Genomic DNA, 25,796 nt, shown 5'->3' on the forward strand with positions numbered 1-25,796 from the left:
CACACACAGCACACACACCCTGTGCCATCAGCAGGGCACACACAGCACACACACCCTGTGCCATCAGCGGGACACACACAGCACACCCTGTGTCATCAGCAGGGCACACACAGCACACCCTGTGCCATCAGCAGGGCTCACAGCAGCTGGTGACTGACACCCCCCGTGTCTCTGCTCCAGGCTGTCCATCCTGGGATGCAGCCAGTCCTGTCCCACTGCCCAGTGCTCTTCCCTTGCTGGCCAGGATGGACATTACAAAGACCAAACAGCAAAGACCATCCTGACTCAGGATAAGGCAGGAACACTCCTCTCGTTTGGCCGCACTTTCATCCCCAGCCTGGTCTGGCCCCGCCCGCTGAGGCGACAGCAGCGACAGCAGCGCGACCCGAGCGGGGCGGAGCTGGAGCGGCGGAACATGGAGAGCCTGGCCGGGGGTGAGAGCCGTGGGGACAGGGGGGAGAGCCGTGGGGACAGGGGACAGGGGAAAGGGAACAGAGGAGGGAGAGGGGGCAGGGGTGAGAGCCATGGGGAGCGGGGACAGGGGCCTGGCGTGAGCAGGGAGAGGGGCTGGGGGCAGACGGGAGAAGGGAGAGAGGCTGAGGATGTCCCCCCCGTGTCCCCGCGTGTCCCGCAGGGCCCTGGAGCGAGTGGCCCGTGGACCATTTCCTGCGCTGCGGCGACATCGCGGTGCGGGACGCGGCTGCGGTGCGTTGGTTCCACGCGGCCAACAGCGGGGACAGAGCGGCACGGGCGGCGCGGAGTGAGTCTTACAGGGGCTGGCACTGCCTGCCATCCATCCCTGCCCTGCCCGGTCCAGTCCAGTCCTGCCCTGCCCCGCGGTGCCCTGCCCATCCCAATCCATTCCACCCCACCCCACCCCACCCCATCCCATCCCATCCCATCCCATCCCATCCCATCCCATCCCATCCCATCCCATCCCATCCCATCCCACCCCACCCCACCCCATCCCACCCCACCCCACCCCATCCCATCCCACCCCACCCCATCCCATCCCACCCCACCCCATCCCATCCCATCCCATCCCATCCCATCCCATCCCATCCCATCCCATCCCACCCCACCCCATCCCATCCCATCCCACCCTACCCATCCCACCCCACCCCATCCCATCCCATCCCATCCCATCCCATCCCATCCCATCCCATCCCATCCCATCCCATCCCATCTTATTCCATCCTTGCCCTGCCCTGCCCTGCCTGTACTGCCTGCACTGCCCATCCCATCCCATCCCATCCCATCCCATCCCATCCCATCCCATCCCATCCCATCCCATTCCATCCCATCCCATCCCATCCCATCCCTGCCCTGCCCTGCTCCTCCTGTCCAGCCCTGCCCCTGTCCTGCCTGCTCTGCCCCTGCCTACCCCTTCTTCTTCCACTTCCCCTCCCTCTTCCCCTCCTGTTTCCCATCCCCTTCCTCTTTCCCCTTTCCTTTCCCTTTTCCCATTTTCCCTTTCCCTTCTCCCCTTTCCTCTTCCTCTTCCCTTTCCCACCCTGCCCAGTCATCACTGTTGGAAAAGCCCCCAAGGATCATTGAGTCCAGCCCCAGGCCCTGCACCACTGTTCCCAATAAACCATGTCCCCAAGTGTGACATCCCCACACCTTCTGGACACCTCCATCACCTCCCTGGGCAGCCCCTTCCAGTGCCTGCCCACCCTTTCCAGGCAGAAATTCCTGCTGCTGTGCCCCCTGCCCTGGCCCAGCCTGAGTCTGTGCCCTCTGCTCCTGTCCCTGTGCCCTGGGGCAGAGCCCGACCCCCCTGACAGGGAGTTGGGGAGTGAGCAGGTCCCTGATGCCCCAGCCTGGGCAGCAGTGAATTTATGTGAATCTTTGGGAAATATTTATTTATGTAATTTCATTTATAAGATATATCTATCTACAAAAGTCAATGTTCACGTGCTTGTCCATCTCTGAAGAGTTTAACGAGGGAAGCACCCAAAGAAAAGCATCTTCTCTGTCACAGAGAGCGGTTCCCACTGGGTGTTCTGTGTGAGTGAGGGCACACAGCTGGTGTGGGGACACTGGCTGGTGATGGTTACTGTGAGGCAGACACAAAACTGTTGGATTTAGATGAAAATTAGATGTTTAGGATTCAGATTATTAGGATTTGCAGCTGTTGTAACCTCAGTTTTGAACCCCACAGGTGATGTGCACATGGTGGAAGCTGATGTTCTGCTCCGAGGAGGGGAGGGAGGGAAGGGAGAGCCCATCCTGGCTCACCCCCCTGACACAGACAGCGACATCACCCTGCAGGAGTGGCTGGCACTGATGGTCGACACCAACAAAGGCATCAAGCTGGACTTTAAGAGGTATCTCAACAATAAGGTGTTTGTGTTGTTTGCATTGTCACTTCATAACAGTGTGGCAGGTGATGGTCAACCAGAATTAGTTTCTTATTGTGCAACTCTGCGTGTTGCATTCCTTTAACTCTTTTGGGCCTTGCTCTGCCTTCGGGTGGGAGGAGGCAGGGTGATAGTGAAAACACTGCAAGAAAGAACGCTAAGAGAAAGTTTTGTATTCCATGAGCAGCAGGTCTTTATTTCTGCACAGAGAAGTGAGGCAGCTGGCACAGACTCACTAACTAACACTAACTGACTAACTAGCTAATGCTGCACAAACTCACTTCAAAGCACAAGTGTCAAAGCAGGCTAATTTATACATTTGAACATGAGTGATTACAACATTTTTCATACATTATGCATGTGATTACAACATCTCATTACACATTTTGATGACAGGTGGAGTCTGGGCAGAGTTGGGGCCATGTTTTCTTCTGGCATCAGTTTTGGATGGGGGTTCTTCTGTTCTTCATCCCCAAAATAAGGGTTTCTGTAGGTCTTTCTCATACTGACCCAGTTTACTCCTTTTTATAGGAGTTTGGCCGTGGCACTGAGTGCCATGATCTGGTAAAGGGACTGGAGTTGGACCAAGGGTTGGACTTGATGATCTCGGAGTTCTCTTCCAACCCAATTGATTCTATGATTCTATGTTAAGTGACCCAGCAAAATTTAGTAGCAAAAATCTTGGCTAGTTACCATTTTGCCCTATTCATATGTCTCCTGCTGCCTGATTTATGCTTCTAGTCCGTGGCCAAGTGAGCTCAGTGAAAGCTGAAACCGGGTAGAAAGAACAGAGCATGCTTAGTGATAAGGGCTGAGCAAACAGGCCCTAGAATTTTGGGGGGTCTTTTGCAAATCAGGCCTTGCTCCTTCTCCCAGGGGGTGGGCAGAGGGTCCCAGGGCTGGCCATGCCCTGACCCCATGCCCCTTGCAGCCTGGACGCCGTGGAGCCGGCGCTGGCACTGCTGGAGATGGTGCGGCCACGGCTGCTCCGACCCATCTGGATTAACGCGGATGTGCTGGTGGGTCCTGGCGGGTCCTGCGTGGCACTGGACGCCCAGACCATCCTCAGCTCCGTCACCTCGGCCTGCCCTGATGTCACCCTGTCCCTGGGCTGGACCACGGGATGGAGCCGCCACCAGGCAGCAGGTACGGCACCAGCACAGCTCACCGCGCAGTGCTCGGGGACTGCACACGGTGACGGTTGTGGGGAGGAGACAGGCGTTCCCTACAGGTGTGTGTGTGTGCTGGGTTAAAGGTAAACGGGCAGGAGAAATGAACCCAACACAAAAGAGATTATAAGTCAGAGTTACAATTTAATAACAATATCACAATAAATGCAATGGCACAAAGAGAAATTGGGTTTAACCCCCAAACCCAGCAGTCTAACCCAGGCCCCTGGGGCACAAACACAGTGGGGTTTGGTGGCCCCTGTGCTGAGCCCCACGTGGTTTCATCGAGTCCAAAGGAAAAGGAAGGGACAAACCTGTTGGTGCAGATGATGGCACAGTCTGGTGGAGAGTGGTGGGCTCCTCCTGTCCAGGGTCTGCTCCTCCTCTGGATCCCATTAGTGGTCCCCAGAGGTCCCCAAACCCCAAGATTGTCTCCCCTCAGGTCCAGGTGGGCGCCCCCAGTCCCTCCCCCAGGGCAGGGAGTTCCACACTGGGGGATCTGACTCTGGGAGTCAGGGGGGATTTTGGAATGCTTGCTGGCCCCTGAGCAGAGCTGAGCCCTCAGGTGGGTGTGGAGGTGCCAAGGAGTCCCTGGAGGGCAGTTCTCCCAGCTCCTCTGCCAGGCTTCTTTCCCAGCCAGCTCCCAGCCTGAGGGCTCAGCTGTGCCCTGGGCAGCTGCTGCCAATGGGCCATTGGGAACAGTTCCTGGGCAATGGCCCAGAGGGTTTAGAATGCACAGCTTTGGTCACACCCACACAGGGATAAACTGGTCCCACCTGCTGAACTAGGACAGTGGGACACTGCAGTGTGGCTGCAAACAGCTGCACAGAAATCTGACCATTTTATTGTTAAAACAAACTGTTTTGTTCTTCAACTCATTCTCAGTACTGAAGAGCTTTAGGGGACAGGGTAGGTGTGTCTCTCCCTGAATCCTTCAAGGATTGGTTTGGTAATTGGAATTCTGGCATGTTTCCTGAGGAAAAACAGGTTGTCCAGAAGTTTAAAACCCTCTCTGTGCCTTTTTTGATCACTGAAATCAAATTGTTGGTTAACATTGTCCTAATTTCTTTTGAATAATTGAATATTTGCACTGAATTTTCCAATTTTCATTGTTTATGGTAATACTAATTAAAGGAGTACTGTAAGACTGCCTCAGTCTGTGCCACAGCTGGATCACTGTGTGCCATATCTGGACCAGTCTGTGTCACAGCTGGCTCTTTCTGTGCCACAGCTGGATCACTGTGCACAGCTGGATTGCTCCGTGCCACACCTGGCCACTGTATACCACAGCTGGATCACTCTGTGCCACAGCTGGCCACTCTGTGCACCTCTGGATCGCTTGGTGCCACAGCTGGATCACTCTGTGCCACAGCTGGATCTCTCTGTTCACAGCTGGATCACTCGGTGCCACAGCTGGATCTCTCCGTGCACAGCTGGCCTGCTCTGTGCCACAGCTGGATCACTCTGTGCCACAGCTGGATCTCTCTGTTCACAGCTGGATCACTTGGTGCCACAGCTGGATCTCTCTGTTCACAGCTGGATTACTCGGTGCCACAGCTGGATCTCTCTGTGCACAGCTGGCCTGCTCTGTGCCACAGCTGGATCACTCTGTGCCACAGCTGGATCACTCTGTGCCACAGCTGGATCTCTCTGTTCACAGCTGGATCACTTGGTGCCACAGCTGGATCTCTCTGTTCACAGCTGGCCTGCTCTGTGCCACAGCTGGATCACTCTGTGCCACAGCTGGATCACTCTGTGCCACAGCTGGATCATTCTGTGCACAGCTGGATCTCTCTGTGCCACAGCTGGATCACTCTGTGCACAGCTGAATCTCTCTGTGCACGGCTGGATCACTCTTTGCCACAGCTGGATCACTCTGTGTCACAGGTGGATCACTGTGCACAGGTGGATAGGTTTGTGCACAGCTAGCCTGCTCTGTGCCACATCTGGCCACTCCGTGCACATCTGGATCGCTCGGTGCCACAGTTGGATCTCTGTGCACAGGTGGACCACTCTGTGCTACATCTGGACGCTGTGTGCCACAGCTGGATCAGTTCCACATCTGGCACGCTCTGTGCACATCTGGCCACTGTGCCCCCAGGTCGGGCCGCTGTGAGGGCTGTGCCGTGTCCCCGCAGGGTACGAGTGGCCGATGGTGCGGGAGATGTCGGAGCTGTGCCGGGACCTGTCCCAGCCTGTGACGTTCCCGGTCCGAGCCGCGCTGGTGCCGCGGTCGCTGCCGGAGCTGCGCTGGCTGCTGCAGCAGTCAGACAGGTGAGTGTGGGACACACCTACCCCAGGGACACACCTGCCCAGGGACACTGCAATGTGCACACCTGCCCTAGGGACACACCCACCTAGGGACACACCTGCCCCAGGGACACACCTGCCCAGGGACACACCTGCCCAGGTACACTGCAATGTGCACACCTGCCCAGGGACACACCTGCCCAGGGACACACCTGCCCAGGAACACACCTGCACAGGGACACACCTGCCCAGGGACACACCTGCCCAGGGACACTGCAATGTGCACACCTGCCCAGGGACACACCTGCCCAGGTACACTGCAATGTGCACACCTGCCCCAGGGACACACCTGCCCAGGGACACACCTGCCAAGGGACACACCCGCCCAGGGACACACCTGCCCAGGGACACTGCAATGTGCACACCTGCCCAGGGACACACCCACCTAGGGACACACCTGCCCATGGACACACCTGCCCCAGGGACACACCTGCCCAGGGACACACCTGCCCCAGGGATGCACCTGCCCAGGTACACTGCAATGTGCACACCTGCCCCAGGGACACACCTGCCCCAGGGACACACCTACCCAGGGACACACCCGCCCAGGGACACACCTGCCCACAGACACACCTGCCCAGGGACACACCTGCCCAGGTACACTGCAATGTGCACACCTGCCCAGGGACACGCCTGCACAGGGACACACCCGCCCAGGGACACACCTGCCCAGGGACACACCTGCCTAGGGACACTGCAATGTGCACACCTGCCCCAGGGACACACCTGCACAGGGACACACCTGCCCAGGAACACACCTGCCCAGGGACACACCTGCACAGGGACACACCTGCCCAGGGACACACCTGCCCAGGAACACACCTGCCCAGGGACACGCCTGCACAGGGACACACCTGCCCAGGGACACTGCAATGTGCACACCTGCCCAGGGACACACCTGCCCAGGGACACACCTGCCCCAGGGACACACCTGCACAGGGGCACACCTGCCCAGGGACACACCTGCCAAGGGACACACCTGCCCACAGACACACCTGCCCAGGGACACACCTGCCCAGGTACACTGCAATGTGCACACCTGCCCAGGGACACACCTGCACAGGGACACACCTGCACAGGGACACACCTGCCCAGGGACACTGCAATGTGCACACCTGCCCAGGGACACACCTGCCCCAGGGACACACCTGCCCAGGGACACACCTGCCCAGGGACACACCCGCCCAGGGACACACCTGCCCACAGACACACCTGCCCAGGGACACACCTGCCCAGGTACACTGCAATGTGCACACCTGCCCAGGGACACGCCTGCACAGGGACACACCCGCCCAGGGACACACCTGCCCAGGGACACACCTGCACAGGGACACACCTGCCCAGGGACACTGCAATGTGCACACCTGCCCAGGGACACACCTGCCCAGGGACACACCTGCCCCAGGGACACACCTGCACAGGGGCACACCTGCCCAGGGACACACCTGCCAAGGGACACACCTGCACAGGGACACACCTGACCAGGGACACTGCTGTGCTTCCCCTCAGCTCTCCACTTGTTCATCAGACAGAAGTGGTCTCTACTCATTTCTGTAAAATACTAAGTTACCACAATTTCTTGTTCATTACCTACAGTACGAAATTTTCAGTGTTGTATAGGTTTGTAATCCAGTTCTACTGCAAATGTTTTGTAAGACAAACATAGTTAAATAGATTAAATAGTGTTGTGTGGCAATTTGGAATTTATCCAATTTAAGGAGTCTTTATTGGTTTCAGTATTTATATTTTTTGTAGTAATGTCTCTGAAGAACATCGAAGTTCATTTTTAGGTTGGAAGTCAGGAGTTTCCTACCAAGCTAATTCATTTTGCTGAGGTACTTGAGAAGCATTCAGTGTTTTCCAAACAGCAACTTTCATTTTCCTTAAAAATTGTTCTTACAAACCCATAACAATTTAATTTTAAAAATTATTCACATGTGATAGAATGAGAATAAAACCATCTTCCTGACATATTGTCATTTACTGTTCTTTTCCCTTGCTCTGCGTGCCCTCAGTATAATAAAGTTGTTTCAACCAAGGTCAAAGCCCAAGACAGAAAATTTAAGACAGTCTCTTTTCTGAAAATTTTCTAGTTAATAAGAAAGAAAAGGGTGGACCCACAAAGTGCTGATATTCTTTTTTTACAGTGGAAACTCAAGAGAGAAATTAGAATTCAACATTTTAAACTGGGAAATTAATTTCAAGATATCTTTGCTTTAAGAATATGTCTAATGAATTATGTCAGTCTGAGATATATCCCCATTGTGTACAAGCATTATCCCCACTGAAATATTACGATTTTCTCTTTTCCCTCAGCATAAACATTCCAATTTTCTAGTGGCGTGATTAGAAGGCAGAAGTTCCTGAGCCAGTTTTGCTGACATACAACTAAATTCTGATTTACCCATATTTTAAATAAATACAGGTTTATTAAACAAGGGGAAGATTCAGTGTATGTCATGTGGATATTGTGGAGAGTAATGCTTTTAACTGTGATGGATACTGTGGAGACTTTCAGGTGTTTTGAGAAGTTATGTGCAATTAATGGGAATTGAGTTAATGAGATGCATCCCTGCACATCTCTGGGGTGACTGAACAGAGCAGGACAATCACACCTGGGACTGCATCACAATTCCTGTTCTTCAGCTCAGCCTGTGACCATTCATGGCTTTGTCAAACCTTAAATGCTCAGCCTGGTAATTTCTTTGCTGGATCTCTGTCTAAGATTTTTTATTTAACTCCTTGCTAGGTTTGGCACAGCAGTGGGACAGAGAAATTGCAGATAAATTGCTCTGGGGGATGCAGTTTTATGGTATTTAATTATATTTCTAAAATGAAGATGTCATATTTTTAGGAGTATTTTTAGGAGATTATTAGTGCAATGTCTTTCTGATTTATATGCTTTATCTTAACATACTCTTTTTTATCTTTTCCCCCCCTTTTTTTTTCCTATAGGTACAGCCTCACTGTTTGGACAGGAAAGGAAGACATATATTCTGTAGAGGATTTGCTTTGCATCCGAGAAAACTTTGACAAAAGTAGGGTTTATTATGACATTTTCGAGCCACAAAATTCTGAATTCAAGAAAGCCATTGGGATAGAACAGTAAATGCAAAGCAGGCAGTGCCTGACCTTGCAATGCTTTACATTGTAATTGCCTTCAAATGTGAGGATTTCTTGTCCAGGGAAATGCACTTCCCTGCCAGAAGGACCACACCTGTGGCACAGCACTGTTCAGAGGCTTCTCAAAGAGAAATTTAGTCCTCCCCTGGGACAGCTGAGGGGCTCCAGGTCCCAGGAATTAACCTGGGGGGGATGTGCTCCCCCTTTGTCCCCCCCATGAGGCCCCCGAGTTGCCCCCGGAGAGACACACAGAGAGCACAGGAGAGGGACCAGAGAGAGCTTTATTAACATGGGGAGAGGTATTAAAGGTTTTGGGGGGATTCAAGCTACAACCAATGAGAAACCAGGGATTACAACCAATGGGAGAGGGTGAAATAGGGGCCAATAAGGAAAACTTATACAAACTTTTCCAGGTCAGCTCAGGCTGCCCTGGTAGGTGAGATAATGGTCTTCTTGGGATTTTGGGAAGGAGACAGTGACTCAGGGCAAAAACAATAAAGAGTCCATTTAGTAACATATTTTTACACAACAGTAAAAACTTCTGGGTTTAGGGCATTTGGGCTCGCTGCTTCATCATCTTCATGAGCCCATTTCTTACAAGATTTTCTCCATCTTTGATACTGCATTTCCTCTGCCAGGGGGAGATCAGAGATTGAAGCAGAAATGCCTCATTTCTGTGGTCACATTAATTTTCTGCATTGCCCTGGGTTTTGTGGTCCCTTTAACCGAGAGGACTTCAGAAATTTCCACGAGTGGGAGTTCCGTGTGAGACAAGACAAAACCCTGCTGACACCTGTGATAAGCATAGATGTGATTCATGTCAGTAAACAAAGGAGTCACTGTGGCCCCTACAGAGACATGAAAAACATGGTCAGCCAATTAAGCTCAAAGATCCAACTTATACCCACATGAAGAAATAAACAAGATAGTGTTCAATCACTTTATTCCCTACAACCTTGTCAGGAAAAATACATGAATTATAACAGGAAGGTTGGAGGAGTAAGGTTTTTCCTACACAGTTATTGGAAAATAACGGAATTTATGTGGAATTATTGCTGGGGTTGTAAAAAGTAGCTTGGCTGTAGTTATATAAGGAAATAGATGTTAAAACTGCTTAACAATGTACCTAAAATGTTTATGCATGAGTAAAATGAACATGTATGTAGTAACTAGATAGATGTCAGATTTACACTATGTTTGGGGTGTGAAAAGGCCGAGCAGGATCATGACATGCACCCGGCACCGAAATTTGCTTTTACCAGATAATAACCTTTAATTTGACACCCACAAGGGTTGAGACTTTGTTTCTCACACACCTGAGGAGCCTGACCTGCTTCATTCACGCCTTTTGTTGCCCCTTTTGCTTCTACACCCTGAGAACCCCCCCAGGCTGAGCCCCCAGGGGGGTGTTGGTGCCTCTGAGAGGCATCACAGACAAACCCAAAGGTGTGTCCAAAGTTTGGGTGTCTGGGTGGAGCTGCTGCCCTGAGCAGGCATTGCCATGTTGTCCTCCTGTTCCCATTCCTCTCCCATGTGACCATTGGGTTAATTTGGGTTTTGCACACAACACCCTGCAGGCTGAGAGTGCTGAAGGTAATTACAGCAATTTTTGGTTCTGACACGGCACTGCTGCAGCTCTGATAGAAAAATGAGTTAACATTTCCTAATCCTAAACTTTGGAACATGGTGATTTCAACAGTGGTTAAAATTGCAGACCTACAGCTCCATCTAATACTGGGTTGTGTTACTGAGGGGAAGAGCTTTCCTCATTTTTGTTACCTGCTCAGACATACGTGGGTAAAATTAGCAAATAAATTTCCACTTAAGGAAGAAAACTCTCTGGGTGTACTTGGGAAAGTTAAACAAAGCACTTAATTTAATTTACACCACCTCACCAAAGGGTGAGCTTTGCCAGTGCAATCCTTTGATGAATTGGGAGAAATTACTTATTTTCCAGCTGTACTTTTTTGCAGGCACTTGCATTCATTGACTTAAGGAATTTCATCTCTCAGTGTTTAGGCCTTTTTGGGTCCACACAGACAAACTTCTCTGTTATTTGAAAACCTTTTTCCCACTGACCAGTTCCCACCTGAAATACTGTGATTTGTTAAAACTCATTAAACTAATGAGTAAAAAGCATCTGCAATTGCTGGAAGTATCTTTAAGGAAGGAATATTTGTGAGTAATATCTGTGGATGTGAATGAACAGGGATATTCAGATAAAAGAGGACATGATCTAGATTACCAGGAAAATTAATTTAGGTAATATTAAGATATGTAAAACCAGATTAAACCAATGCTAGGAATTAATTCTATGGAGCATTCTTGTGATGGCAGAAGAGTTTGGCTGTGTGGTGAGTTTCATTATTCTGTATGGATAATGCTATATATTTTTAACCTATATATCTAAATTCTGTATGTATTTTTTATTCCTGGGTCTCTGCTAGTTCCCTGTGCAGTTCTCTGTGTCAGTCTGGTCTGAGCTGCACATAAATAAATCCATTTGAGTTTGTTGGTCTGTGTTTATTCAAATGCTCTCCTGAAACACAACGAGTCACCTGTGGGGCTGCAGTGAGACAGTGAAGGTGAGTTTTTGTTCTGGTGGGAGCAGCAAGTCTGTGCTCTGGTAGCTGTAGCTGCCTTTTTATTTTTTTTATTTTCTCTCAGAGATCTGTTGCTTGTGTTCTTCAAACATTTGCAATTTAATGCAGGTGCACTTTGAGGTTTGTATTTCTCTGTGCATTTGAGGGATCTCAGTAAATGGATAAAATCACGTGGTACAGCAGAGAGAAGTCACCATGTCCTGCAGTGACCCACCATGTCCTGCCATGGCACAGCAGAGCTGGGAGCAAAGCACGGGATATTTGCTGGTTGTTTAAACGTGCCTGCAATCCAAGAAAATGCCCTCAAAGGCACATTTTGAAAATGTGTTGCTCCATCAGATGTTTTCCCCACCTCCATCTTCAGCATTTATTCAAACTGTTTCTCAGTTTTGCCCTGTTCTGACTAAAAAACCCCTAAAACCCCCCAATAAAACCAGCCCTTTTTTCAAATCTAACCATCAAAGCTGAAATTACACTGAAAGTCTCTATAATTCACTTAACTTGGTGACTGAATGGTCCTTTCCTTTAAGAAAAAGAAACTAAATTGCAGTGCTGGGGAATTAAAAATGGTTGGGTTTTGGTTGGTTTTGAAGATTTGGAAGAACCTATTGGAGTATCATGAATTGTATCCCACATTATATCCAAGAGTCTTTTCCAAAGAGGCTCTTCCACATCTTGCAGTGTTCTAAAACTTCTTGATTATAATTTCACTTTTCAGAGAGTATTTTAATAAGGGTAACTTTTAAACAATAAGGGTTAAGCTACTAATATGATATTAGGAAGTGTTTGGACAATGTTTTAAGGAGATGTTTTTTATCCATAAGCTTATATTAATTAGATAATTTTTTTTTTACCACAAAACTATTTATTGAAATTGTAATAGAAAACTGGTGGTATTATTGTTGTCTTCTGCTGCTCACAGGTACTTATTTTTCAGTTTGCTCATTTTTTTTTGTTGCAGGAGCATCTGTTTCTTTCCAGTAAAATTCCACTTATTGTACTCTGATGTTCTGAAGTGTGAACATCTAAATTTTTGGGGCAATTTTGTGTTGTTTTTTACTATCCTGACACTTTAGCCTAATTACTTTGAATTATTACTCCTGCAATTACTTTGGCCTAATTCCCTTACATTTTGCAGTGATTCTGCTGTAGTTGTTGCTTCCATTTCCTGAGTGTGGTCTCTCTCCTAATTGTAGCACAAAAAAAGTTGCATGCAGAGATTCATCATCTCAGTGGAGATCTGACCAAGCAGAATTAAATGTGTGTTTTAAAAGATGTTCCCATTATTGTGTTTTTAAAATACCTGCACAGGGCTTGTTTTTGAGAGAGAAGGTTGTCACTGACTCCATCTGTGAAATGCTCATGGAAGAGATCAAAATTGTTAAAATCACAGAATCATAGAATGGATTGGGTTGGAAAAGACTTCCCAGATCATCAAGTCCAACCCTTGGTCCAACTCCAGTCCCTTTACCAGATCATGGCACTCAGTGCCACGGCCAAGCTCAGCTGAAAAACCTCCAGGGATGGGGAATCCACCTCCTCTCTGGGCAGCCCATTCCAATGCCTGAGCACTCTCTCTGCAAAGAATTTTTTTCTGCTCTCCAACTTCAATTTGCCCTGGCAGAGCTTGAGCCCATCGTGCCCCCTTGTCCTATTGCTGAGTGCCTGGGAGAAGAGACCAACCCCCACCTGGCCAGAACTTCCCTTCAGGCAGTTCCAGACAGTGCTGAGGTCACCTCTGAGCCTCCTCTTCTCCAGGCTAAACACCCCCAGCTCCCTCAGCCTCTCCCCACAGCACTTGTGCTCCAGTCCCTTCTCCAGCCTTGTTGCTCTCCTCAGTTGGATTGGAAGAGATCTCTGAGATTATCAAAACCAACCCTTGATCCAACCCCACTGTGATCACCAGCCCAGGGCACTCCATGCCCTGGGCTGGTGATCACAGTGGGGTTGGATCAAGACATGGTGGATTCTCTGTCCCTGGACGTGTTTAAGAGGACACTCAGGGCCACCTCCAGTCCCTTCTCCAGCCTCGTTGCTCTTCTCTGGCCCCACTCCAGCCCCTCAATCTCTTGCCTGACCTGAGGGGCCCAGAACTGAACACAACACTCAAGGTGTGGCCTCCCCAAGGCAGAGTCCAGGGGAAGGGTCACTGCCCTGGGCCTGCTGGCCACGCTAGTTTGGATCCAGGCCAGGATCCCCTTGGCCTTCTTGGCCACCTGGGCACACTGTTGGCTCCTGTTGAGCTTCCTGTCCCTCAGTCCCCCCAGGTCCCTCTGCCTGGCTGCTCTCCAGCCACTCTGTGCCCAGCCTGGAGCACTGCAGGTGTTGGGGTGGCCAAAGGGCAGGACCTGCACTTGGCCTTGTTGAACTTCATCCCATTGGAATCAGCCCATCTCTCAAGTCTATCCAGATCCCTCTGCAGAGCCCTCCTGCCTTCCAGCAGGTCGACACTCCCTCCCAGCTTGGTGTCATCAGCAAATTTGCTGATGATGGACTCAATCCCCTCATCTAAATCATCAATAAAGATGTTAAACAGGACTGGACCCAACACAGACCCCTGGGGACACCACTGGTGACCACTGGACACAGCCCCGTTCACCAGCACTCTCTGAGCACGGCCCTCCATCCGCTCCTGACCCAGCAGAGGGGACACCTGTCAAATGTTGGTGCATTGGGGAAAAATAGAGGAATTAATTACAGTTCCTTAGTGTGGGTCTTTGACTGGATTTTAGGAATTTGGGGAATAAACTGGTCTGTGTACACAGAGAAAAAAGTCTGCATGATTTTTATATGGCTCATCAGCAATTTGGGGTTTTTCTGCTTGGGACAAACCCTGGAGTGACATCAGATCTGTAGCTGTGGGGCATTATCAGCAGGAGACACCTGTCTCAGGTAGCAGGTGTCCTTGAGAACAGGAATTCTGCATATATACATGTTTTTAAAAAGGTTATCATGTGTAAAGGACTAAAAGACATTTTCTTTAAAAATATTAATAGGTGGATATTTTATCAGAACAATTAGTGATGAAAATTGGAATTTTATCCCTTCCACTCTGAAAAACACCTGAGTTTTGTTCAAGAGTTTCCTTATGAAACCTGATCTTGAAGATACTGCAGTGCCAGTTACTTTAGGTTGAAAATGTAAGAATCCACTTATTTATGAATGCCTGATTTTAGCTGGAAAATTAATTAGTTGAGCTGCATATCGGAGAGAGAGGAATGTCTTAGGACTGATGAGAAAAAAAAGAGGACTTTAATGACTGCTTTAGTTTACTGTTTCTTTTCTGGGTGTGTCACATTATGGCAATATTCTTGTGGAACTGCTGTGTAATTGTAAAAGGCAAAGATCAAAACAGAACAATTGCTCCCTAAGAGCAAAACCAAATTAAATGTGTAGAGAAGGATATTTTGAAGACTGTACTTTTAACATTGTACCTTAACCAAAACCTCAAAAACTGCTGTTTTACAGAGACTTTGTGTATGACTTGCTGTTCTAACATCTCTTAAAACAAAATAATGACATTTTTAACATAATCACTGCCTTTTGAGAGGCTGCCACTGTTTGTTTAGAAGGCGATTTCATTGTACAGTTTCACAGCACTTTGCAGAGAAAATGAAAACTACAAGGAAAGAATTTTTCACATTTCTAAACTTACCAATTTACCACTTGGATATAAAATCCATTTCCCCCTGGGTCATGTGCCCGAGTGAAGCTGCTGCCAATGACATCCACAGTGACACTGGTCACGTCAGTGCCACTGCCATTGTGCGTAATTTCTGTGCTTTGGGGCTTTATGACTGTGATTTTCAGTGAGAGCAGATGAGCTTTGCTGCTTTTCCACCAAGACTGAGAGATGTGGCACCACAGCCCTGAGCACCAGCAAGGAGAGGCTTTCAGCCTGTGGTGAGATCAGTACCAGGGGCACTGAAATGTTGATTTTTATCTTCTCTGTCTCAGTAAGGGAGGGTTCTGACATTAGAGATGAGGGTTGTGCTGACCCTTCTTTGGTGGCTGGGAAATGCCAGGGATTAAGGGCTTTGAAGGTGGCACAAGTGCAACTCCACAAGTGCAACCACAGGAACCTTCTGGCAGGTGGAAAGAGCCTCTCTCACACCATCCTCTGAGAAAATTGAGCTGTATTGGATTAAATCTAAGTAGCTGTTCCCATTTTGTTGCACAGAGAGAACACTTCTGAGTGAGTACCTTTGGCAGTGACTCATCATCTACTCAGTGGTGAATAAAAGCATGTGCTACTTCCATATTCCCTTGGAGAGGGGAAAATAACTTTTATTTATTCATCGTAACAACATCAAGAGAACAAAGCTTTTTGCTTTGAAGATCACTTGTAACAGTAAAGCAAAAACAAACAGCAATATTAACCCTTCACATCTGCACCACAACTAATCACAAAATACTGGCAACACTACTGGAAAACCTCCTTTCCAAGACACTTCCAATTTTCCTACATTGTCCAAACATTTTGTAGAAAAACTGCTGTTTCAGTTAAAGGAGCCACAGTTCCATACACACCATTAATTTTAAAATCAAATCAGCATATATTGGGCTTTATACCCTCAGCAAAGACACAGTTAGAACATTTAATGATGGTAGATTTCTTCTAAGAAAAAACTTGTGGTTTTTTTAAAGATCTATTTTCTGTCACAAATATTTAACTTCATGATGAGATGAAGAGACGACAAATTGCCATTTCCATTTATAATACCATGGAAACATTTGAAAAGTATATTGTGTGTAGTCACTAATTTGTGCCCACTTAATACTGACATACTCTGTTCCATGTAATGTCTCTGCCATAAAAAGATTTCCATGTAATCCTTGTTTCTGTGTGATGTACACAGGGGCTGATCCAGCAACATCTGAAGGAAAAGGCAGAGCCAGAACGGAAACAAATACTCCAAAAAAGGTATTTACACAGAGCGTGTTTATCATCCCCTTTGAAGTGTTTTATGTTTATCATCCCCTTTAAATTGTAGCTCTGTTAATCATCCCCTTTAAATTGTTTCTGTGTTTATCCCCTTTAAATTATCAAATACTAAGTTTAAAGCTAAATAACATTAGTTATTTGTTAGGCAGTATCAGCTTTGGTGAACTCTGACTAAAGCTGCAAGAAGACAGATAGTACCTACAGAAAAAAAGTGTTTCAGTTGCAGAAACTTACAGTACACAGACACAATTTCAATACAACTGATTTCTGTAAACTACGACAACACAAACACATTCACTTTTTCTCAATATTTAGAAGGTGAGATCCCAAATACCAAATGCAACCCAACATCTATAGGATGTACACAAAGATAGGGTGATGTTTGGAATTGCAGAACAGTAAAGATAGTTTTTTTTTAGATAGAGGTACTACAAAACATGCAGTAACTTGGAGGCTGCAGAGGAGTGTCTTCTTCCTCTAAGACATTCAGTCCTCTGCCTCAAATTAGGTAAAATGTGGATTTCCATCTCCCAGGTGAGCTTTGTAGTTAGAACCACAGAATCACAAAACGGTTTGTGTTGGAAGGGACCTCAAAGTCCATCCATCCCACCCCCTGACATGGGCAGGGACACCTTCCCCAGCCCAGGTTGCTCCAAGCCCTGTCCAACCTGGCCTTTGACACTCCCAGGCATGGGGAGCTCCTCTGGACACCTGTGCCAGGGCCTGCCCACCCTTGGGTTGTCTTTTTCAGCTCTGTCTGAGCAGGATGATAGAGCACTTCCTTGCCCCTAAGCCTGTGTGTGAAGTGTCCCTGCTGATAAGACAACATCTGGATACGCCCCACCATCTGCACCCTGGTGGGAAGGGCTGTGACTGAGGACAAAGAGCTTTTCTGTGACCTGGAGATCTCTTCTGGGGACTCCAGAGCTGCAAAGGTCACAGACCATTGTCACCCTTCCTCTGCTGAGAGTGGCAATTCCAGGGAGCAGGAGCAGGAGCAGCTGAGGTGGAGGTGTCCGAGCCGCCTCCTTGGCAGTGCGAGCAGTCTCTGTGTCACACTCTGGGCTCACTGCTCCCCGTGTTGGGCTCCTGATGCAGCTGTCAGGCTCCTCCAGAGCTGTGCCCACCCTCCCCAGGACCAGCCAGGCACCTGAAACTCGCTCCCAGTCTGTGCTCCTGCCCCTGCCCAGGGCACCTGCACACTGCTGTGTCTGAGTTCTCTGGGTTTGCACATGCTGGACAGAGGCAGTCAAGCGCTTCAGATTCCCAAATTCCACGCACCATTCTGGGTGCACAAAGAGTGTGTGTTTGGGGAAGTCTAGGAGGGATAATATTTACAACCTACAAATGCAGCGTTTAAGAGTCATTGCAGGTTCAGTCTGTCACAGGTAAGTCAAAAAACTTACAAAACCAGGAAAAAATGTTCCCCAGTTTACAGAAGGCATCCTTATTAGTTAGGTATGTCTTTTGATGCAATGCCCCGGCTGTTTGACTCATGCCAAGGCACAGAGCTTGACACCACAGACCTGCTCTACTCTGTGACATGCACCATTGCAAGCAGGTAGTGAATATTTACATATCATAAAGAGTTTTTAGCCCTTAATCCCCTCTTAAAGACTCAGTAATTGCTTAATCTGCTCAGACTGTAATTTGCTCATATGGCCTCCTTTGCAGCAGGTTGGTATTTTTGGTCATCCTTGGAAAAGTAGGTGCTGCTGGTCCTGACTGTGTTTGCCCACAGGAAATCATTCCAGAAACTGTGTTTATGACAGTGATCTCTTGACCTGGGGGGTGAGGGTTCACAGTCAGTGGTGGCAGGAAACCTGGCCTTGCCTGGTCCGTCACTAAGGCTCCTGAGCCCTGTCCGTCTGGAAAAGTCTGATTTCTGCCTTTCAGAGTAACAGGAGGCACCTTCTCCAGGACTTCTCTGGAACTGGGTAACAAGGAGTAAGATGGAGAATGAATCTCTTTCTCTCCTATTGCTGACTTACTGTTTTCTGCAGCAGCAGCAGCAGGACTCAGACCAGCAGTTAACTGAGGGCCAGAGCTGTCACGGTTTGCTTTTGCATTTCTGTTCCTGATAAAGTCACTGAGGTTTGAAATGAAGCTGATTTGTCCCAGATTGACACTCCTACCCATGGGAATCACACTGGGGTTATGTTTCTCTTCAACGAAAGGAGTCTGATAGTTTATCTTGTCAGGTGATGCTTTCCTTGGCCCAGTTTGATCAGAGGTTTTCAACACATGAGCAGTGACTTTCCTGTCGATACTCTGGGAATGGGTGTTGACTCCCTTCCATAAATCAAGCCCACTGACTTTACTGGAGAGCATTTCTGTGGGAGTGACACTCTGCAGCTCCTGTGGAGCAGCGATTTTCCTCTGGTGGAACACAGCTGGGCAGCACTTTATCCAGGGCTCTCGCTGCAGGTGTGTCAGCCTGAGCTGCGCTCGTGTTGGGCTGGGTTTTGTCGCCAGTGTCACTGTTTGAGAGGAGCTGCCCACCTGCCCCGGCAGGAACAGCTCTCCGAGGCTGAGCTGTGCCCCTGAAGTCTCACCTGAGCCCGTGCCCGACGGGGAGGTGCTGGCGGCGGGGGAATGACACTTCCCGAGCTCCGGGGGAGGCACGTTCAGGTACTGCTGCGTTTTCTGCCTGCCCGACTCGGACTTGTCCGTGGTGATGAAGATCACCTCCTTCCCTCGGGCCCTGCAGGCGCCGATCAGCAGGTCCAGGGTGTCCCTGTCGCCGGAGGTCACCGCGTACACCAGGGCGGAGCAGTTGGAGCGGTCGGGCAGGGTCGGGTCGGCGCCGCGGGCGAGCAGCAGGGACACCACGTCGGGGCCGGCCCTGCCCAGGCACGCGTGAACCAGCGCGGTCCGCCCGGAGGTGTCCTGGATGTTCGGGTCCGCCCTGTTGTCCAGCAGGTATTTAACCATCCTGACCTTGCTGGCGCTCTGCAGGTCGGCGTGTCCGCTCATACACGCGGCCATCAGCGGGGTCTGGCCCCGGCTGTTGCTCTCGTTGATGTACGCGCCGCCGTCGAGGAGCAGCCTGGCCAGGCGCAGCCGTCCCTGTGATGGGAGGGGCTCATCCTTATTGACTGATAATGTTATTAATCGATACACCCATCATACAGTTTGCTTAATAGTTATTATAAAAATCACTTTATGTAAAGTAGCTTAGCATAGGGCAAAAATCATAAGGTACAGATGTGTAGGACCTGTCCTTGAAGCTTCCACACTGAGGGGCCTTAGGGATTTCTTGTGCAAACTAAAATAGACTGGACACCATAGGAAACAAAGATAAATCAGAAGATATGCCAAAAGAACAGGATAATTAGAGAACCTCGCCAATTAAACCAGTTACAGTTGCCAACAGATCCGGTCTGGGGCCGTTTTGAGCCAAAGGTAGAAGGGACACATGAGGAAGACTACAAACTTCATCCCCAAAGGTCACCAGAGCCCCTTACCCCTAATTCCCAGGAGGAAAAAGGAGGTACACAAGGTGGAGAAGATGGAAATCAGTCCTTAGGACTCATTATAATAACCCTGCCTTTTCTAGGAAAATAATGTTTATGCATGAAGAAACAATATGTAGAATTTACTTGCACATAAACAAGTTGGTAACTCGACCAGGTGTGAATGTTTTTGGAGGAGCCAACCCCCCTGCACCCGGGCCTTGAATAAATGTACCTCTCTATGACCTTATTGGATACAGGGTCTTTATTCCACAAATCACCTGGTACACGGCTTGGATCAGGGAATACCCCTCCGGCGGCAACTCCATCGCCGTGTCCTCTCACCTGCACCTCCCCAGGGGCTGGAAACAGGATCTGCCTTCCAGAGCACGCAAAGAGCTCCCCCAGAAAAGAGAAAATATGTGGGGGATAAAAGGGGAAGATTTAACTGTACAAATCACTCCTGTAAAGACACCCTCCTATTTTGTGAAAAGATTAGGAAGGGAAGAAGAAAAGAAAGGTGTACTTGTGCAACACAGGGTAAGAAGAAAAGAAAGGTGTTCCCACCCTCTGTTCAAGAAACACATTAAATACTTTAAATACTGGAGTAGAAGTATAACATTTATAGAAGGTTAAAGCATGGCTGTCACCTTTTTATTTCTGACTGTCTTTTGCACAGACCTCTCCCTCAGCAAACAGTGTCAGCTCTACAACAAAAGAAACATTTGACAGCATAAAAGTAAATCAGGACATTTCACACAAAAAATTAATGTGACATAAATAACAAAAGGCTTTGTGTGAATGTATACCTGCATACATGCAACTGACACTTTCAGGTCTTACAAGCACTTGCTTACCTGTGTGCAGGGAAAACCTTTAGAGACAAAAAGAATCAATATTTAACAACCAGCAGAGCAATTCCAATACAATATTAGACATGGATATGAAAATTACATTTGTTTATGTACAGTGTATTTCTAGAGAAATAAAAATGTTTAACTAGTTTAAAAGCAAAGGAAATTAACTGAGACTTATTTTTATTCATCACTAAAAGCATTAGTAAATTTGGTGATTAACTGAAGAGCAGCAATTTAATTCTGTTTTACTTCAAATGTAAAAATCAAAGTATGACCTCAATGTAGTTTGTTCCAAAAGTCCAATGAGCAAAACAAAAGTGTCTGATTTCCTCCCTGCAACTCTGGGGATGAAATCTGACTTTGACCTGTGGATGGGTTTTTTGCCCTTCTGCCTTGATAAAACATTTTTAAAAGGTAATTGCACTGAAATTACTGTAAGGATTCACTCCATTATAGAAATTACAGGACTCAGTACTGTCCCTCTCAGCTTTCACTGAAGTGCAAAGCATTGCTAAGATTTTTTGATGTACTTTTGACAAGTAATGTATTCAAGATTTTTATGAAGCCTTTTCTAAAACAGGCCAATCAATTTGTGCATTTACATTTCCAGAAACAAACTGCAGAGAAATACCTTGCAGGTAGCATGCATGTTGGAGTTCTAATGTGTTCTCCCTTAGTTTTGACTTACATGAAAGTTATTGCTGTTTTTTCTTTTCCCTCCTATTTATCTAAAGCTCTTCTGATGCTTAGCTGCTCACTTTACTTCAGCAGTGGGATGTTGCTCCTCTTACACAGGAAGAACATCTGTGGAGATACCTTCTATGGCCAAAAGAACATCAGAGGTTAAACAGGCATGGAAAGAGAATAATGTTACCTGAGGTCATGCAGCAGGACAGCAATGAAGGTGAGGCTGTTTTCCTGACATCTCATCTAATGCCTCCTGTTGCTCAAATTCACTGTTTCAGGGACTTTACCAGGACTGTTGATGTGACTGAGGACGGTGTAAGGCTGGCCTGAGGCAACAGCTGGAGTTTAAAAGTTAGAAGTGAACCTGTATGGAGAAAGCCTGAGATGTTTCTGTGCAGAGACAAGTGCAGAAAGGTACATGAAACGGGGAACAAAAATCCCCAAATACTTCCAAAACAGATGCTGTATGAACAGCAGAGTGTTACACACTCACAGCTGGAACAATACAATGCAGAACACGTTCCTGAGTGCTGGATGACGTTCCCGTGACTTCATCTGGAGACTGTTAATCACAGGAGAGCACCTGGGGCTGTGTCACCCTGAATTTGTCACCAGGGGAACAAAGTGCAGCTGGACTTTCTCAGGACCCACACTGGCTCTGGGAATACACGTGCCACACCTGGATACAACCTGGGTACAACCTGCTCCCAAAACCCCACAGCTGAAGGGAAAGACAAGTCCAAGCAGAACCCCTAAAAGTGTAATTTATTTGATAATTCATTGCAGATGGGTGCTGAACAGTTTGAGATTGTAAAATATTCCTGAATGTAATTAACTGTGATGCCAGAATGACTTCATGTGTTCCTACAAGGAAATGTCACTTCTCACCTGTGAAGGTAAACTTTAAAAGCAGTTTAAAGCTTTAAAGCAGTTTAAGGAAGGAAGGAACTATGCATCTCATTGGGTGACACTGAATCATGGACTGGTCTTTCAGATCTCCCACAAATTCCTGTTGTTCTTGTACAAATAATATTCCTACAATACTCTTTCTGTCGAGAAAGAGCTTAATTTTTTATTTCCAAAAGGTAGCATTGCCCTGGAAAGTGCTCTGAGACAAAGCAACACAGGGCACCTCAGAGTATGGAAACAAGTGATTGAATCTGACAATGAAAACAATCACAACGCTGGAGGGGAAAGGAGCACATCGATGTTATAATGTGTAGACAAGTACAAAAACAACCCACAGTTTCATGAACACGTGAGATGAATGAAGGAGTTCTTGCAGAATTCCTCACCTTTTTAACGGGAAAGCTGCGTTTTCTGCCGTCTGTCTCTGCACTCTCAGACTTAGCCAGGCTCCCACAGCTGCGTTCAGGGATCACTCCAGTAAAACTGCCATCGATCCTCATCCCTGAAAAAGAACTTTCCTGCAGGCTTAAACAGCACGAGCATTCAAGTACTCCTGTGATTCTTCACATCCGTGTTAACCCTCGCAAATTCTCTCAGACAGGGTAACAAAAACTTTTCCTGGTTGAAATTTACCACATATGAGTAACATTCGATTTTTTAAAAAAAAAAAAATTACCATTCCCACGCTGCCCAAACTGCTCCACCACCACCCCGAAGTTGTCACCGTAACTTGTAACCTGTCGGATCCAGAAGGTTCCGTGCGGGAACGATGCGGAAAAGTAGGGAAACTTCTCCCCAGGGAAGTGGCAGCGTACGGTGCGAAGACAGGAGTGTGACAGGTCCCAGGGGAGTGTCACCAGCCCCGCCCTCAGTGCCACCAGCTCCGCCCCTGAGTGCCACCAGCCCCGCCCACAGTGCCACCAGCTCCGCCCTCAGTGCCACCAGTCCCAGGGGAGTGCCACCAGCCCTGTCCCGGAGTGCCATCAGCCCTGTCCTGGAGTGCCATCAGCCCTGTCCTGGAGTGTCACCAGCCCCGTCCTGGAGTGCCACCAGCCCCGCCCACAGTGCCACCAGCTCCGTCCTGGAGTGCCACCACTCCTGTCCTGGAGTGTCATCAGCCCTGTCCCGGAGTGCCACCAGCCCCGCCCAGGAGTGTCACCAGCCCTGTCCTGGAGTGTCACCAGTCCTGTCCTGGAGTGCCACCAGCCCCGCCCACAGTGCCACCACTCCTGTCCTGGAGTGCCACCAGCCCCGCCCACAGTGCCACCAGCTCCGTCCTGGAGTGCCACCACTCCTGTCCTGGAGTGTCATCAGCCCTGTCCCGGAGTGCCACCAGCCCCGCCCAGGAATGTCACCAGCCCTGTCCCGGAGTGCCACCAGTCCTGTCCTGGAGTGCCACCAGCCCCGCCCTCAGTGCCAGCAGTCCTGTCCCGGAGTGTCACCAGTCCTGTCCTGGAATGTCACCAGCCCCGCCCTCAGTGCCACCAGCTCCGCCCTCAGTGCCACCAGCTCCGTCCTGGGGTGCCACCAGCACTGTCCTAGAGTGTCACCAGCCCTGTCCTGGAGTGCCACCAGCTCCAACCTGGATTGTCACCAGCCGTGTCCTGGAGTGCCAGCAGCTCCGTCGGGCAGCGACGGTACCTGGAACCGCTCCTCGTCGGGACCGGCACGGGGGAACAAACACGGGGGGGGGCAGGTATGGAGGGGACAGGTATGGAGGGGGTGGGTATGGAGGGGACGGGTATGTAGGAGACAGGCACGGGGGGACAGGCATGGGGGGAACAGGCAAGGGGGACGCCGAGTGTCACCCCCAGCACTGCGCCCAGGCCCCTGCACACACTCACCTGTGGGGCCACAGACCCCCATGCCCACAGCCCCCTGTGCCTCCTCACACCTGTGCCAACAGCCCCCAGTGCCCCCTGGGCCCCCAGCCCCCCATGCCCGCAGCCCCCAGTGCCCCTGTGTCCTCTGTACCCACTGCCCCCAGTGCCCCCAGTCCCACAGCCCCCAGTCTCACAGCCCTGTACGCCCACAGTGGTTTACCCCTCCTGCCCCGCAGATGCCCAGGACTCTCTCATGTCCACACCTGCTCCCCTTCACATTCCTGTGCCCCCAAAGCCATCCCAGACCCCTTCCAGCACCTCCCACAGCCCCTCAGACCCCAGTTCCCCCCATACCACGTTCTCACAGCCATTCCCACAGCCTTGTGCCCACACCCCCTCCCCTCACCCCAAACCTACACCCCTCACACCCCACCCCACACACCACCCTGCTCTGACCCACCCCTGACACCTCCTGTGCCCCCCTTGCACTCTGCAGCTGCACACCTGCACACCTGCACACACACCTTTCCCCCCACAGCCTGACAACTCCCACACCTCCTGACCCACCATCCTGGGTCACCTCCAGGCATTCCCCTCCTGGACAGGTGTGTGGCCACTGCTGCCAGAGCAGGGAGAACACCAAGGTGTGTTTGCTCTGCTCAGACCTCTCCAGGTGCAGGCACAGACCCCTGGGCACCATTGCCCACCGCCCTGGTGTGGGTTTAGCAGCATTCATTGGCATGAATGAGAGGGAGCTGAGCCCGAGGGGGGACTTCCCTCAGGTGTGCTCAAGTTCCACTCCTCAATAATTCCTTGCTACTTTCACTGGCTAAAATCCTGTGAAATTTCAAAGCATTGTCATTTTTGATTTCATGCAAGTTTAGGACACCTTCACAAAAACAGACTGGTTGAGGTTGGAAAGGATCTCTGGAGGACATCAGGTCCAACTCCCTGATCAACCAGGAACACCTGGAAGCCACTTACCCAGAATGACCTTCAGCATTTCTTTAATGTCTCCAAGCATGGAGAGTCCACAACCTCTCTGGGCAATCTGCGGAAAAATGTTTTCTGGTACTTTGTTCCAGTTTATGCCCATTGGCTCTTGTCCTGTCACAGTTGTAAAGGGTCTGTGTCCCAGTTCAGCAAACTGGGACAGACCAAAGCTGTGCATTCTAAACCCTCTGGGCCATTGCCCAGCAACTGTTCCCAATGGCCCATTGGCAGCAGCTGCCCAGGGCACAGCTGAGCCCTCAGGCTGGGAGCTGGCTGGGAAAGAAGCCTGGCAGAGGAGCTGGGAGAACTGCCCTCCAGGGACTCCTTGGCACCTCCACACCCACCTGAGGGCTCAGCTCTGCTCATGGGCCAGCAAGCATTCCAAAATCCCCCCTGACTCCCAGAGTCAGATCCCCCAGTGTGGAGCTCCCTGCCCTGGGGGAGGGACTGGGGGCTCCCACCTGCACCTGAGGGGTGAAAATCTTGGCATTTGGGGACCTCTGGGGACCACTAATGGGATCCAGAGGAGGAGCAGACCCTGGACAGGAGGAGCCCACCA

The 25,796-nt window shown here is 49.5% G+C and overlaps 3 protein-coding genes and 1 long non-coding RNA gene across 4 annotated transcripts; 2 read left to right on the plus strand and 2 right to left on the minus strand.

The window, feature by feature from the left end:
* The first annotated feature begins 331 nt into the window (after positions 1 to 331).
* On the plus strand, positions 332 to 11,477 carry FAM151B (family with sequence similarity 151 member B). The gene is made up of 6 exons (XM_071580418.1): positions 332 to 434; positions 635 to 760; positions 2,165 to 2,330; positions 3,295 to 3,509; positions 5,671 to 5,806; positions 8,798 to 11,477. Exons 1-6 carry the CDS (start codon positions 416 to 418, stop codon positions 8,949 to 8,951), a joined length of 816 nt encoding a protein of 271 aa, XP_071436519.1. The 5' UTR covers positions 332 to 415; the 3' UTR covers positions 8,952 to 11,477.
* Positions 11,478 to 15,835: 4,358 nt separating this feature from the next.
* Positions 15,836 to 20,659, minus strand: ANKRD34B (ankyrin repeat domain 34B). Its single transcript, XM_071580430.1, has 3 exons — positions 20,619 to 20,659; positions 20,250 to 20,347; positions 15,836 to 19,582 (listed from the first exon to the last, which is right to left on the minus strand). The coding sequence occupies exons 2-3, from the start codon at positions 20,295 to 20,297 to the stop codon at positions 18,152 to 18,154; spliced, it is 1,479 nt and encodes a 492-aa protein (XP_071436531.1). The 5' UTR covers positions 20,298 to 20,347; positions 20,619 to 20,659; the 3' UTR covers positions 15,836 to 18,151.
* Positions 20,660 to 21,058: 399 nt separating this feature from the next.
* LOC139684459 (uncharacterized) lies at positions 21,059 to 23,236 on the minus strand. The gene is made up of 3 exons (XR_011699916.1): positions 23,152 to 23,236; positions 22,808 to 22,923; positions 21,059 to 21,876 (listed from the first exon to the last, which is right to left on the minus strand). It is a non-coding gene; the product is annotated as an uncharacterized lncRNA (long non-coding RNA).
* Positions 23,237 to 23,878: 642 nt separating this feature from the next.
* LOC139685039 (uncharacterized) lies at positions 23,879 to 24,787 on the plus strand. Its single transcript, XM_071581557.1, has one exon. It carries the CDS (start codon positions 23,879 to 23,881, stop codon positions 24,785 to 24,787), a length of 909 nt encoding a protein of 302 aa, XP_071437658.1.
* Positions 24,788 to 25,796: the final 1,009 nt, after the last annotated feature.

The sequence above is a fragment of the Pithys albifrons genome, chromosome Z (assembly GCF_047495875.1).
Source record: "Pithys albifrons albifrons isolate INPA30051 chromosome Z, PitAlb_v1, whole genome shotgun sequence".
In the NCBI taxonomy this organism is placed as follows: Eukaryota; Metazoa; Chordata; class Aves; order Passeriformes; family Thamnophilidae; genus Pithys; species Pithys albifrons.